Source organism: Polypterus senegalus, chromosome 10 (assembly GCF_016835505.1).
Source record: "Polypterus senegalus isolate Bchr_013 chromosome 10, ASM1683550v1, whole genome shotgun sequence".
In the NCBI taxonomy this organism is placed as follows: Eukaryota; Metazoa; Chordata; class Cladistia; order Polypteriformes; family Polypteridae; genus Polypterus; species Polypterus senegalus.
The window spans coordinates 122,640,516-122,653,220 of record NC_053163.1 but is presented as its reverse complement, the minus strand read 5'-3'; the positions used below and the strand labels follow the sequence as shown (position 1 = coordinate 122,653,220).

Here is a 12,705-nt window from a genome sequence, read left to right as displayed (position 1 = left end):
AATCACTAACTTTTGTACGTTTAGTGGAATCCTGTATTAGGTGTTAAGCATTTAACCAGTCATAGCTGCAAGTTTAAGTTTCATTTACATTTACTGTGTCACACAGTTCTTTGATGTCAAATCAAGAGAATAAATGCACAGTTGCATTTTACATCTCTTCTGTAGTCAAGATATTCCTTTATATTTATAAAAAGTTTTGTAGTATGGAAGTATCAAATGTTCTTTACTTAATGTTCAATGTGTTTTTTAAGGCTCATTTAAAGTTGCATTTCCATATTTTAGTTGAAGTTAGTACAGTGTTTTTAAAATTTATTTTAAAGAGTTCAGAAAAAAAAGTGTAATATACATAGGTAGATAGTTCATAATTAATGTTAAAAAGTGTAGTTATCTAAGAGAGAATTTCATTCTGCATATGGATGTTGAAAAGACAATAAAAATCCTTGATCATTCACAGTCCAAAAGACTGAAAAGTAACTTTGACCAAGTAGTCCTACTTTTGCCCAAATAACTGAAAATTTAATGTACTTTGATATGCCAAAGTGAAGCATGCTGTATGCTAGAATCCAGATTCACTAAACTGGCATTACACCCAACCCTTAAATATCATGAAATTCAATGATCTAGGAACTAGTAACTGTTAAAGTGTAATGGGAGAAACTGAAGAGACTACAGTGTTATGAACTTTTATACCAAACATTAGAGGCAAGGAATATAATAATTAAGGAAAATCTTTAATACCTGCAAAGAAAATAAAAGGTTTAACAGTAATCCTTATGAACACTTGATACCATTAATTCAAATAATAATTTAGAAATGAAAAACAACACCTGGAGAAAAAAAAAATATAGTGACAAAGTCAGCACTTTATGGGTTCTTTTAAGTATTTTTACCAGAAACAGAGTGACCAATTGAGGAAGAGCTTATTATTAGCACAGTAGAAAATTATGCGGTTAAGGAAATGGCTAAGTCACTTAATATCTTTCCTGAATTGTCTTTGAAAATGTCAGAAACATGAATGTAGCTACAGGCAATACTTAGATGATACTAAATGCTTTGGAGACTACAGAAACCACTCCTGCTTACAAGTCTGTAGTGCTCTGCTGCTGAAATATTAGATGATGATAGGCACATACTGTATAATATTTAACTTGAATTTCACATTGCTTTTGATAATTTTTTTGGGAAATTAATAGTTTAGTTAGAGTTTACACTAATTCATATAGGCCAGTTTAGAGTTGCTAGTCCAACCCAAGAGAGGGGAGAAAGACTTGAATGAAAACTGATGATTAAACCTTTGGTAATCCCTTTAATAAGATGGATATTAGCAACTGTATAACACACAATGGGTAGAACTGAATTTCTTTCACCATTGGACCACTTGTTTTCTTAATTTATGTTATTCAGTCCTTGTCACACATCCTGTGGCAAAGTAGGATATGGTAGCAAAATAGTAAATACATTTTAGATCAGGAAGTCCATTGACCTAGGCAATATAAAATCCATCTTCAAACCACTGAGATCTGATGCATATCCATTTAACAAGTTAACAATGTGCTGTATGTAGTTCCTGAGTGTATACTGTATAACAAGATAACATTATAGCAGCCTCCTCTGGCATGAAGTAGTTTTTCTTTATTAATTCATGAAAAAGTTGCATTAGTTGCAGATTTCGTTGCAACATTATTTTTAGTCCCGGTGCCAAAGAAAGGGAATTCTAGTGGTCCCCATGGAGTTCAGATTAGTTGCTCTTAAATCCTACATCATGAAGACCATTGAGAGGCTGGTCCAGAAACAGCTGCAGCCCCTGGTTTCAGAACATCTTGATCCTTTGCAGTTTGTTTTTCAGGCACATATATGTGCTCTGATCTACATTTTTTGCAGAGCCTACGCCCACTTGGACAAAGACAGCACCACAGTCAGGATAATGTTCTTTGAGTTTTCCAGTAATTTCAACACCGTTCTGTCTTTATCAGCTGGGGGTTTGTATTGGAGCACAACAGGGAATTGTCCTGTCTCCCTTCTGTTTATCCTCTCAACAACAGACTTTCAGTATATTATCAGCAATTTTTAGATGACTCATTTATCATAGGCTGCATTAATAATGGAGAAGAGTTGTTGTACAGGATGGACAGATAAATGTGCAAAACTCATAGTTCTGATAACCTAGGCCAAGTGGTTATTTACAATATACTGTAAGATATGTTTTTGGCATTCCAATGAGAAGGTTAAATCTTTGCATCCTTAGATGCTGTGTCATTTCCAATGAGCAGGATGCCATCTACTTTAGTAGAATATTGTGAAGAGAAACAGTTCTCTTCATACTGTAATTAATCTTGTTTGACTGGCACTATTTCTTTGCAATCTGTGGATAATAATCTTTTGAATGTGTTTTTTTTTTTCTTTTTTGCACACTTTTTATTTAAATGTTTTTTTCTCTATAAAATATTTTCTACTTTTTTATTTCGTAATTTTAAAAAGTCAGCAATTCTCCTGTGCCTCACCATTCTCCTATGTTTCCTTGACTTTTAACTCCAAAATTCCATTAATAAAAAAAATAAAATTTTTCCTTAACATCTTGCCTGAAGAAGGGACCTGAGTTGCCTCAAAGGCTTACGTATTGTAATCTTTTTAGTTAGCCAACAAAAGGTGTCCTTTTGCTTGACTTCTCACAGCATAAAGAATAGCCGGAGGAACGCATCTGCAGAGTTGTTGGGTGGTGACAACACTGATTGGATGAGTTCTCCCAAATACTGAGGAAACCACCAGAAGTAGTATTTATAATGTTTTAAATCAATTAAAGTTGTTTTAAAATTGCAACTCTGTCTTGGCATTTATTCCTAAACACAGAATTGCTTCATCATGTTATGGCTTTGAATAAATGTCCACCTACATGAAACAGTAAAATATACGAACTACTTTTACTTACTCTGATATGCTGTCCTCTGTTGTTTTCTCCCTGTCTGCTGTTCTCAATTAGAATGTCTCAGCATGCACTAAAAAACGAGCAAAATAAAGGTGATTGGTTTGTGGCACTTCATTCCATTTCATTCCTATATATTATGTGTTTTTGGTTTTTTTTTTGAATGCGTGCAATATTGTTCGGTTTTGAGAACTTGGTTGACACAGGCAAGTGGCCAGTTGCATTGGCTTATTCAGAAATCTAAGGTTTTAATTTGACAAGAAAGAAATGTTATGAAGTATAAACAGTTCAGTTAGATATATAACCACTTCCCATATACAGAGTAGAATAAATACTTATTTGCATATTTGAGTAGCACTCAACACACTTTCAGTCATAACTCCCTTCTTTTTCTGCACTGCCTTATTTGGAGTAACAAGTACACTGCTAACGTTATTTTTCATGTGAATAATGGAGAAGGTGCAATATGGCACAGTGGGCAGTGACAGTTGTAAGAGTAAGAGCACAGTGAAGAAGGGCAACTCATGCACAATGTTTTTAATAGGCTCAATATGGCCAACAATGTTGCTTGTGTGACATTAAAATGCATACAAACATTCAGTATTGTAACATGACTGGACTGCATGCAGTGTGGGTCTTAACTGCACATAAAATAATGGCATTTGTTTATGGAAAGCTGCAGCCTGAAGTAGTGTGGGTAGTGACATGGAATCCCTAATTAATATTAGTGGGAGATTTTTCTAACTAGTACTCAGATTTGCAAATAACATGAAAACTGAAGGATACCAAATGCTGAGGAGGCAGCAATCCATTTCAGTCTTCAGAGATAAGCTGGTGTTTAAGCAAACTCTGAAAAACATTTTTACAGTGACACAACCATTACAAGCAGTTTGAAATACAAATAAAATACTAGATTATGTTGGAAGTGATAGGAGTTTTGTTTTCAGATTTTAGTATGTTAGTAGGGAGTGCCTATTGGAGTGCTGTGTGTTGTCCTGCTCATCACACTTCATAAAAGGCATACAAGAATTAGAAATTGTGCATAGAAGGACAAACAAGCACATTCCTGGAGTACTGTGACTGCTTATGGGAATGTGTTCTGTTTAGTCTTTAATTGAGTAGAAAATGGAAGGACCTATGCCCAGACATAAGAATCTCAAGAAACATGGACAAAAGTTGAGAAAACTGAATTTTGTCAGATAAATAATGAATCATGTTCTTGGCATCATTAAGGATAAGCCCCTTCACATCCTAAACCAGGCGGTACTGCTTCATATTAAGAGTTGGGTAAATTGGGAACCAACTCTTGGGTCATGTGTCTATGTTAGTGACCCTCCTAACTCAAATATGACAAGTATTTCAAAAGTATTTCTTTTTACAAAGCACATTGCTCAGGCATCCTACAACAGTTAGTGGGAATCAGTACAGTAGAAATCATCAGTACAGTAGAATATTGCAGTATTACTATCAATAGCCTGAGGGAAGCTACCAGGATTTTTTTTTTCTGTTTGCATCATCTGTGTGAACTCGGAAGTAATGTATTTAATCAGTTACTGCATAATAAAATATAATGCTTCTACTTTCCCATAGATGCTACACTGCTCCAGTTAGCGGTGGAGCAGATATTAAATTAATAATAATGCTTTTTCCACTTTTAAGACAAGTAGCAGAGTTAATTCTTGTTTCCACAGTGTGGTAAGATGGAGCTTGATAGGAAACCTTCAGTTCACAGGCAGTATATTAATATATTTCAAAGTCACAGTATCAAACATCTTTTCGTATATAAGGAGGTAATAAAGTAAATTTAAAAAGCTATTTGATTACAATAAGAAAGCAGATTTTCAAGATTTTATTTTGTATTGTAATTTAACTTTTTATTATAGATTTACGTTTTCCATGGTAAATGCAAGCTTTTGTTGTATTTAATATGTGACATCTACCTCTGTTTTGTTGCTTATCTGTTTCTCTAGAGTTTTTCTCAAGGATTTATTCAACTATATCAAACAAAAAAACATACATTGTTAGCTCCTGCCGCTTTATATTATCTGATAAATGCATCTGTGCTATTTTTGCTGCTCGTAACTGTAATGCCCAGCTTTGTTTGCAGTATTTCATGTGCACATTGTTTTGCATCTAAATTAAAATGATAAACCTTGTATCTTGGCACCATGATTGATGCAGTGTAGGATAGAGGTTGTTGTATTATTGCAGATAAATTATTGATTTATAGTTTCCAAGACCACACTTTTCTAGTGTGACTAAGTCAAGATATTAATAGGCACTTAAACCTCTAAGTGAATGATGTCAACAGCACAAGGTAGAGAGAGAAACTGATTTCTTGTATTATATACAGTCATATGAAAAGTTTGGGAATCCCTCTTAATTGTTTGGATTTTTGTTTATCATTGGCTGAGATTTCAAAGTAGCAACTTCCTTTTAATATATGACATGCCTTATGGAAACAGTAGTATTTCAGCAGTGACATTAAGTTTATTGGATTAACAGAAAATATGAAATATGCATCATAACAAAATTAGACAGGTCCATAAATTTGGGCACCCCAACAGAGATATTACATCAATACTTAGTTGAGCCTCCTTTTGCAAATATAACAGCCTCTAGATGCCTCCTATAGCCTTTGATGACTGTCTGGATTCTGGATGGAGGTATTTTTGACCATTCTTCCATACAAAATCTCTCTAGTTCAGTTAAATTTGATGGTTGCCAAGCATGGACAGCCTGCTTCAAATCATCCCATAGATTTTCGATGATATTCAAGTCAGCGGACTGTGACAGCCATTCCAGAACATTGTACTTCTCCTTCTGCATAAATGCCTTTGTAGATTTTGAACTGTGTTTTGGGTCATTGTCTTGTTGGAATATCCAACCCCTGCGTAACTTCAACTTTGTGACTGATGCTTGAACATTATCCGGAAGAATTTGTTGATATTGGGTTGAATTCATCCGACCCTCAACTTTAACAAGGGCCCAGTCCCTGAACTAGCCACACAGCCCCACAGCATGATGGAACCTCCACCAAATTTGACAGTAGGTAGTAGGTGTTTTTCCTGGAATGCAGTGTTCTTCTTCCGCCATGCAAAGTGCTTTTTATTATGACCAGATAACTAAATTTTCGTCTCATCAGTCCAAAGCACTTTCTTCCAGAATGATTCTGGCTTGTCTAAATGCGCATTTGCATACAGCAAGCACAGAAAGGGCTTCTTTCTGATCATCCTGCCATACAGATGTTCTTTGTGCAAATTGCACTGAATTGTAGAATGATGTACAGATACACCATCTGCTGCAAGATGTTCTTACAGGTCTTTGGAGGTGATCTGTGGGTTGTCTGTAACCATTCTCACAATCCTGCGCATATGCCGTTCCTGTATTTTTCTTGGCCTGCAAGACCTGGGCTTAACAGCAACTGTGCCTGTGACCTTCCATTTCCTGATTATATTTCTTTACAGTTAAACCTGACATTTTTAAACCTCTGAGATAGCTTTTTGTAGCCTTCCCCTAAACCAGGATACTGGACAATCTTTGTTTTCATATCTTTTGAGAGTTGCTTTAAGGATCCCATGCTGTCACTCTTCAGAGGAGAGTCAAAGGGAAGCTCAACTTGCAATTGACCACCTTAAATACCATTTCTCATGACTGGACACACCTGTCTATGAAGTTCAAGGCTTAACGAGCTAATCCAACCAATTTGGTGTTGCAAGTAATCAGTATTGAGCAGTTACATGCATTCAAATCAGCAAAATTACAAGGGTACCCAAATTTTTGCAGAGCCAGTTTTTCACATTTGATTTAATTTCATACAACTAAATACTGCTTCTCTAAAAATCTTTGTTCGGAAAACACCCCAGTGCTCAGATGTTCCTAAGAAATGAAAGACATACCACTGTTATCTTTTTTTGTTGAAAGTAAATTATTATGCAGGCTGAGAGGGGGTTCCCAATCTTTTTCATATGACTGTATTTAAATAGGACAGTAATCACTATGACTTTAAAAGTGTGACCATTGATTTACACTGTGACGAGTTCAAACTGTTCAACCCACCCATCCTATTAGGTGAATACAATTATTTATTTATTTATTTTTTTCATTTTAAACTTCTTCCTTAAAGATTGTAACAAAACATGTTACATTTATTATGGTAACATAGCAGATTATTAAAAAAAAAAAAACAATCTTGCACCACACTTTCATACTAACATACTGGAAATGACCTTGGCAAAGATACAATATAAATAAGTTGTTTTTAATGTAATTGGTGATCTATTAGCTATTTTTTAGGTTAGTTTTTATAACAGTTACAAAAGATCTTTCAGTTTCAAAAGTTCATGTTTCTATTCTAAATTTACATTTTTTCATTAATTACTATTCCTGCTATGCCTCATGAGGCCAGAAGAGCATTTTACATAAGAGACTGTGTCTTGTGAGAAATTAAAAGTGAGTACATTCTGCATGAGGAGGATGTTGATGTTCTGTCCCTTTGATGTGTTGAAGTTTTATGCAGTATGTTTATTGAATGCCTACAAGCGTACAAAGCCTAAGCAAGTTATCAAATTATTTAGTAAAAACTGTCCCAAGGGTTCAGGTTTTAGGCATGCATAAACAGGCACAATGCTGTATCTGAACTTTAATATCATTTATATATTAAAAAAGAGTATTTGAGAATTATGGAATAATTCTGGTTGACTAATACACTTATTCTGGAGTGTATGACAGAAGGAAGGCTAAACTACAAATGTCTAAATTACACTATTTGACTCTGAGATGCTCTTGTGCATTGGACAATGTACAGTTCTAGCAAATATACCAGTTCAGCTGCGAGAAATATACAAAGTGACCCAGCAAGGACTGCTCAACATATCGTGTCAATAACGTGTCAATAAATCTCCATCTCCATTTTCTTACCCATATATCTATTTCATTGTTGTGGAGAGCTAGTTACTGTAAATACTTTCTAAAAAACATGATGCACTGCTTTAAGCAAGATGCATTCCAATCAGTGAATAGTTAAAACCATTAACCACATGGAGTGCCAGGGAAATTTGCACAGGGACATTGAGGCAACGAGAAAAGTACTGAAGGAAAAATGTACAGGAAGCGTAAAGCAACAACATTCATTGAACAGACTACCTTATAGGATGATAACCGCAAACTTTAAAAGTTTGTGTTAAAATTAGCCAGTTATTTTGATTACAAAGACAAGCTGACATCAGTATAGTAATTTAGAAAAGCGTGGTTTTAAATTGTCTTTTTATAGTTAAAGGTGCTGTTCATCTGATTCTTCGTTTGAGGGCTTTTATAGCCATGATCGAAGGTAAAATAACTGTTTTTAGGCAAGATTGGGAGATGAAAAGAGAATCTTAGGAAACTTATGGGCAGTGGGCAAAAGTCCAAAAACAACAACAAACCACAATACCAAATCCCAAGTGATAATGCCAGAAGTTGAAATGAAAGGTTATTGCAGAAATCTGTTACATTAAAGTTCTTAAAGAGATGAGAAACTGTGCAGGGATAACTTACTAACACCAACAAAGCCACTACAACCTGAGTGAAAACTAAATGGTGTTGAGTAAAATAGTGGCAAAAAATATAAACTCTATGGAAAGATAAACAAAAAAAAAGCAAAGCAAATATCAAGAAACATACTAAAGCAAAAAACAATATTTATTCAGCAAAAAAAAACCCCACAAAGTTATTATAATTTTTCCTCTCCCAGGGTGTGCACATTGCTTAAGCTGTTCATCTAGACAATCTTAGAACATTCACCTACTCAGATCTGTAGCCTCATCTGCATTTTAGCATTGCTCTATTACATAATATCTAGACTTTTCAGTGTTGTGCCATAATGCAGTCTTCAGTCTAACATTTTAAACACCAATTAAGGAAAATTTTATTGATAAAAGTTCATACTCAGCCAGCTTTTGCAAAGTGTAATCAAGTCGAGATCTGAAGGCCGCTTTGGCAGTACACAACTTGGCAAATAAAGTATTACAGTACACTACCATTCAAATGTTTAAGAATACCAGTTTTGTTTTTTTTTGTTTTTTAACATTTCAGCAGTACAAGTCCACTGAATATACCTAATAAACTGTCAGAAGTTAAGCTAAAAAGAAACGTTTAGGTTACTAAAAAAAAAAAATATAATACTATTTCAGAGTTATACAAAAATATCTTTTTCAGGAAACAGTAATGGGTTAACAACTTAAAGTTTTTCTGTGGAAATTGAAGTTATTTAGGCCCCGCAAGTTGATGCAAACAATTCTTACAGGTGTAATGTGAACATTCATAAAATGATAATGGCCGGAGATTTTAATTGTGTTAAAAGTCAAGGCCTGGATAGGTCTCCTGCCACAGGGGTGATAACCTCGAACACTGCCAAAACAATTACACAGTAATTGATCACAACTTATCAGACCCTTGGAGATTTTTAAATCCAAACTCAAGAGCATATTCCTTCTTCTCACCAGTACATCACTGTTACTCAAGAATTGATTATTTATTTATAGATAACAATTTTTTGTCTATGATCAAATCTTGCAAGTACATCACTATTGTTATCTCTGACCAAATCAATATGCCCCACATACTCCTCGCTCAACCGGCATCAAATTTTAGTTCTAATCAAAACAATTTTTCCACATTTTCCAAATATGAAACTTTGCTAAACAAAATGTACCCAGTTTTCCTCACCCCCTACTACTCCCCCCACCTACTTCTATTCCAGAAGAAATATTAATCAGTCTTGAGGACTCAGACAACATTTCTATAATATGTTAAAACATTTTGAAGTCCCTTCCCAGAGTACAGTGGAAAAAGGATCTCTTACTGAACATTTCAGAAAAGGCAGCCATGCACAGAATTCACTCTAGCTCTATATGCGCAAAGCATACAGTTATTCAACTTAAAATCTTTTACCGGGCACATCTGTCTCATTTAAAATTGTCCAAAAAGATTCCAGGGCAACATTAAATCTGTGAACGTTGCAACTGAGCTCAAGTCTCATTGGGCTATATGCTTTGGGCATGCACCAAATTAAAATCATTCAGGACCAAAATCTTTAAATGACCTTTCAGACAGCTTTGGTGTCACAATCTCTCCTAATCCATTAACAGCTATTTTTGGTGTACTCCCAAATGGGCTTAAAGTGGAGGAGGACAAACAAACTGTAATTGCCTTTACTTCACTATTAGCACGTAGACTTATCTTGCTCAACTGGAAGAATCCTAACTCACCTCTTTTAAGTCAGTGAGACTTGGGGGAAAAAAACTACTTCTCACTCAGAGGATCTGTTCAAAACTTTTTTTAAAACCTGGCAGGATCTAATTAATAACATTTTAGAATATGCTTTCATATTGGGGAAAAGGATTCTCTTCCCCTTTTTCTACTCTTAAAGTTTTACTCTGGCTGTTGGCCTTCCTCTCATTCTCTTGGGTGGGGGTGTTTAACTGAATTTAGTTTTGTCATGTTTGACTTACTTATATGGAATGTTTCCTTGCTTTTAATAAATTCAAAAGAAAAAGATGCACACAGAATTAGCACATTTTCCAATCGCATGTTTAAATGAGAGGAGAACTCAGGAATGTTACTTGCCAGTAAAAATGCTTTAGTTAAATGGTTAGTTTTTTTTCTTGTTACAATAGCTTAAGGTTACCTTATAAATGTACTCAACTTCTTGGTGAAAGTGCAGTACAGTGATTTGGGCAATTAGCATAACTGAACTCTCTATGTTGTCTTATAATAATCTCAAACTTTATATGTTACCTTGTTCCAGGGTTTTGATCAACTGCGGATAGAAGGCTTACTCTGTGATGTAACGTTATTACCTGGAGATGGAGATGAAGCCTTCCCAGTACACAGAGCAATGATGGCATCTGCTAGTGACTACTTTAAAGCAATGTTTACAGGTAATTTAAAAAAATGCATGGGACTCATGTGGCATTCCAGATACCATGCTTAATGAGAAAGTAGAAAAAGATGTTTTCATTATTTTCTTAGCAAACACAACCAAAAATTGCTATTATATTTAATATTGATTATACTTCTGTCTGAAGTGGGAGTTACAGGACAGCTTATTTTGTCACTGTATCTGTTGGAATTGATTTGAATAAAATAGGGTGGATTGTATTATTGTTGTTGAGGCTTGATGAAGCTTTAAACGCTTTGTTTCTCAGTATTACACCAAGTTGATAGTGTGTATTCCTAAAACTAACAAATCTGCATGTAAATGTGTCATTGGAGGGTTGGGAATATTGAAATTGGTTCAGATGCTTCTTGCATGTAGCAAGGGATTAATCTTCTTGTGGGCCATATTTGCAGTAGGAAGACTATTTTTAGATATCACATCAGTCAGGCTGCATTAGCCCCTAGATCAAGACTACCTGCAAATTGTCTTTTTTTCATTGCATTTGCTCCTTGTAACTGGCACTCCATGTTTAGTATGCATGCCCTGTCTTTTAGTCTTTACTTTTTATCTGTACTTGATAAATAACAGTGTACAGAATCATACCATTATAAACAATATATGTCAGATTGTGGCCACATAGTAGTAGGCACATCCTTTCCCAGACTAGTAAATGGGAGCTGCTGGCATAGTGACGCAAATTGATCTGATCAATTAAATGACAGGCAGTCAATCCCAGTAGCTTCATTTAGGCAGTAAACTATGTGATTCTGAAAGTTGTACACCTAAAGGTGTACTTTCCCAGGAATATACGGTACAAATGACAGACATTGTCTTAACCTTCAGCATCAGATGCAAACATGACTGTAGTCAAGTACTTCTTTAGAATTTCCTCCATAAATGGCCTGAACCCCTCAGTACCCATTCATGTACAAAAGGGTCTCAAACTCCTTTTCCATAGTGGTACACTGGGTGGAAGTAATTTCTTGTTTATTTTTTTAATATAGAACCTATATTATTTCTGTATAGGGTACATTTTTGTAAGTTGCCTTGAGTCACAATGAGTCCTAAATAAAGAATGATAGTAATATTACATTGCTTGTTATTGTTCTCTTCTAGCATGTATTTTAATTTTCTTAGAAAAAGCAATGTAATAGTTGTCAGTAATCTTTGGCTTCAGAGATAATAATCTTAGTCTTTTTTTTACATATCTGTTTATTTGTTGAGCTAGGTTAGCTTTGCTTTTTCAACTTCAACTTCAAAGTCTCTGGGACTTTTTCACACCTTTAACTCCCAATTATTTTTTTTTTTAAATTCATTATGATTAAAAAGATCAACCAAATTGAAAATAGGTGTCTGGTTAATTATTGGCTTGCTTGTTAGGTGCAGTTTAATTGACACCAGGATAATAAGCAATCAATAGCTTAGAATTTATTGTTTTCAGTCAATCTATTTTTGTCAAAAAAGACTTGTAATGCCTGTGTAATAAACATTGTGATTTCCAGATGCAAAAGCAATCTGTTTAAAAAAATTAAGTGCTCATTCCAGAAGGCTACTGACAATAGTAAAGAGGATGGAAAAAGTAGAATTCTAGCATAACTTCTGTCCTGGTGGAAAAACAAACATTTGACTTGATAGTTCTTTGCATATCATTCTTCCCTGGACAGACAAAACACAGAAGGGATTGATTATGTAAGCATGTAAAGGAATGCTCCATCCAAAAATATTATTTGGTTACATTTTATTTTAATATTGTTACACAAGTGCAACTCTAACATTGCCAGTCCCGAAAGAAGCAAATGGTTTTTTTTAACAATATTTAATGTAGTGCTAAAATCTATGATATTTATTAATTTTGGAGGTATGTATT

The 12,705-nt window shown here is 34.6% G+C and overlaps 1 protein-coding gene across 6 annotated transcripts in view; it reads left to right on the top strand.

Annotated features, from left to right (window-relative positions):
* klhl13 (kelch-like family member 13) overlaps positions 1-12,705 on the top strand; it is a 167,618-nt gene that overhangs the window by 97,666 nt on the left and 57,247 nt on the right. For all 6 annotated transcript variants that reach the window (XM_039766509.1, XM_039766508.1, XM_039766504.1 and 3 more), the window contains one exon: positions 10,707-10,839. In XM_039766509.1, the coding sequence (XP_039622443.1) occupies positions 10,707-10,839 (133 nt within the window). The remainder of the gene's footprint in view (positions 1-10,706; positions 10,840-12,705) is intronic.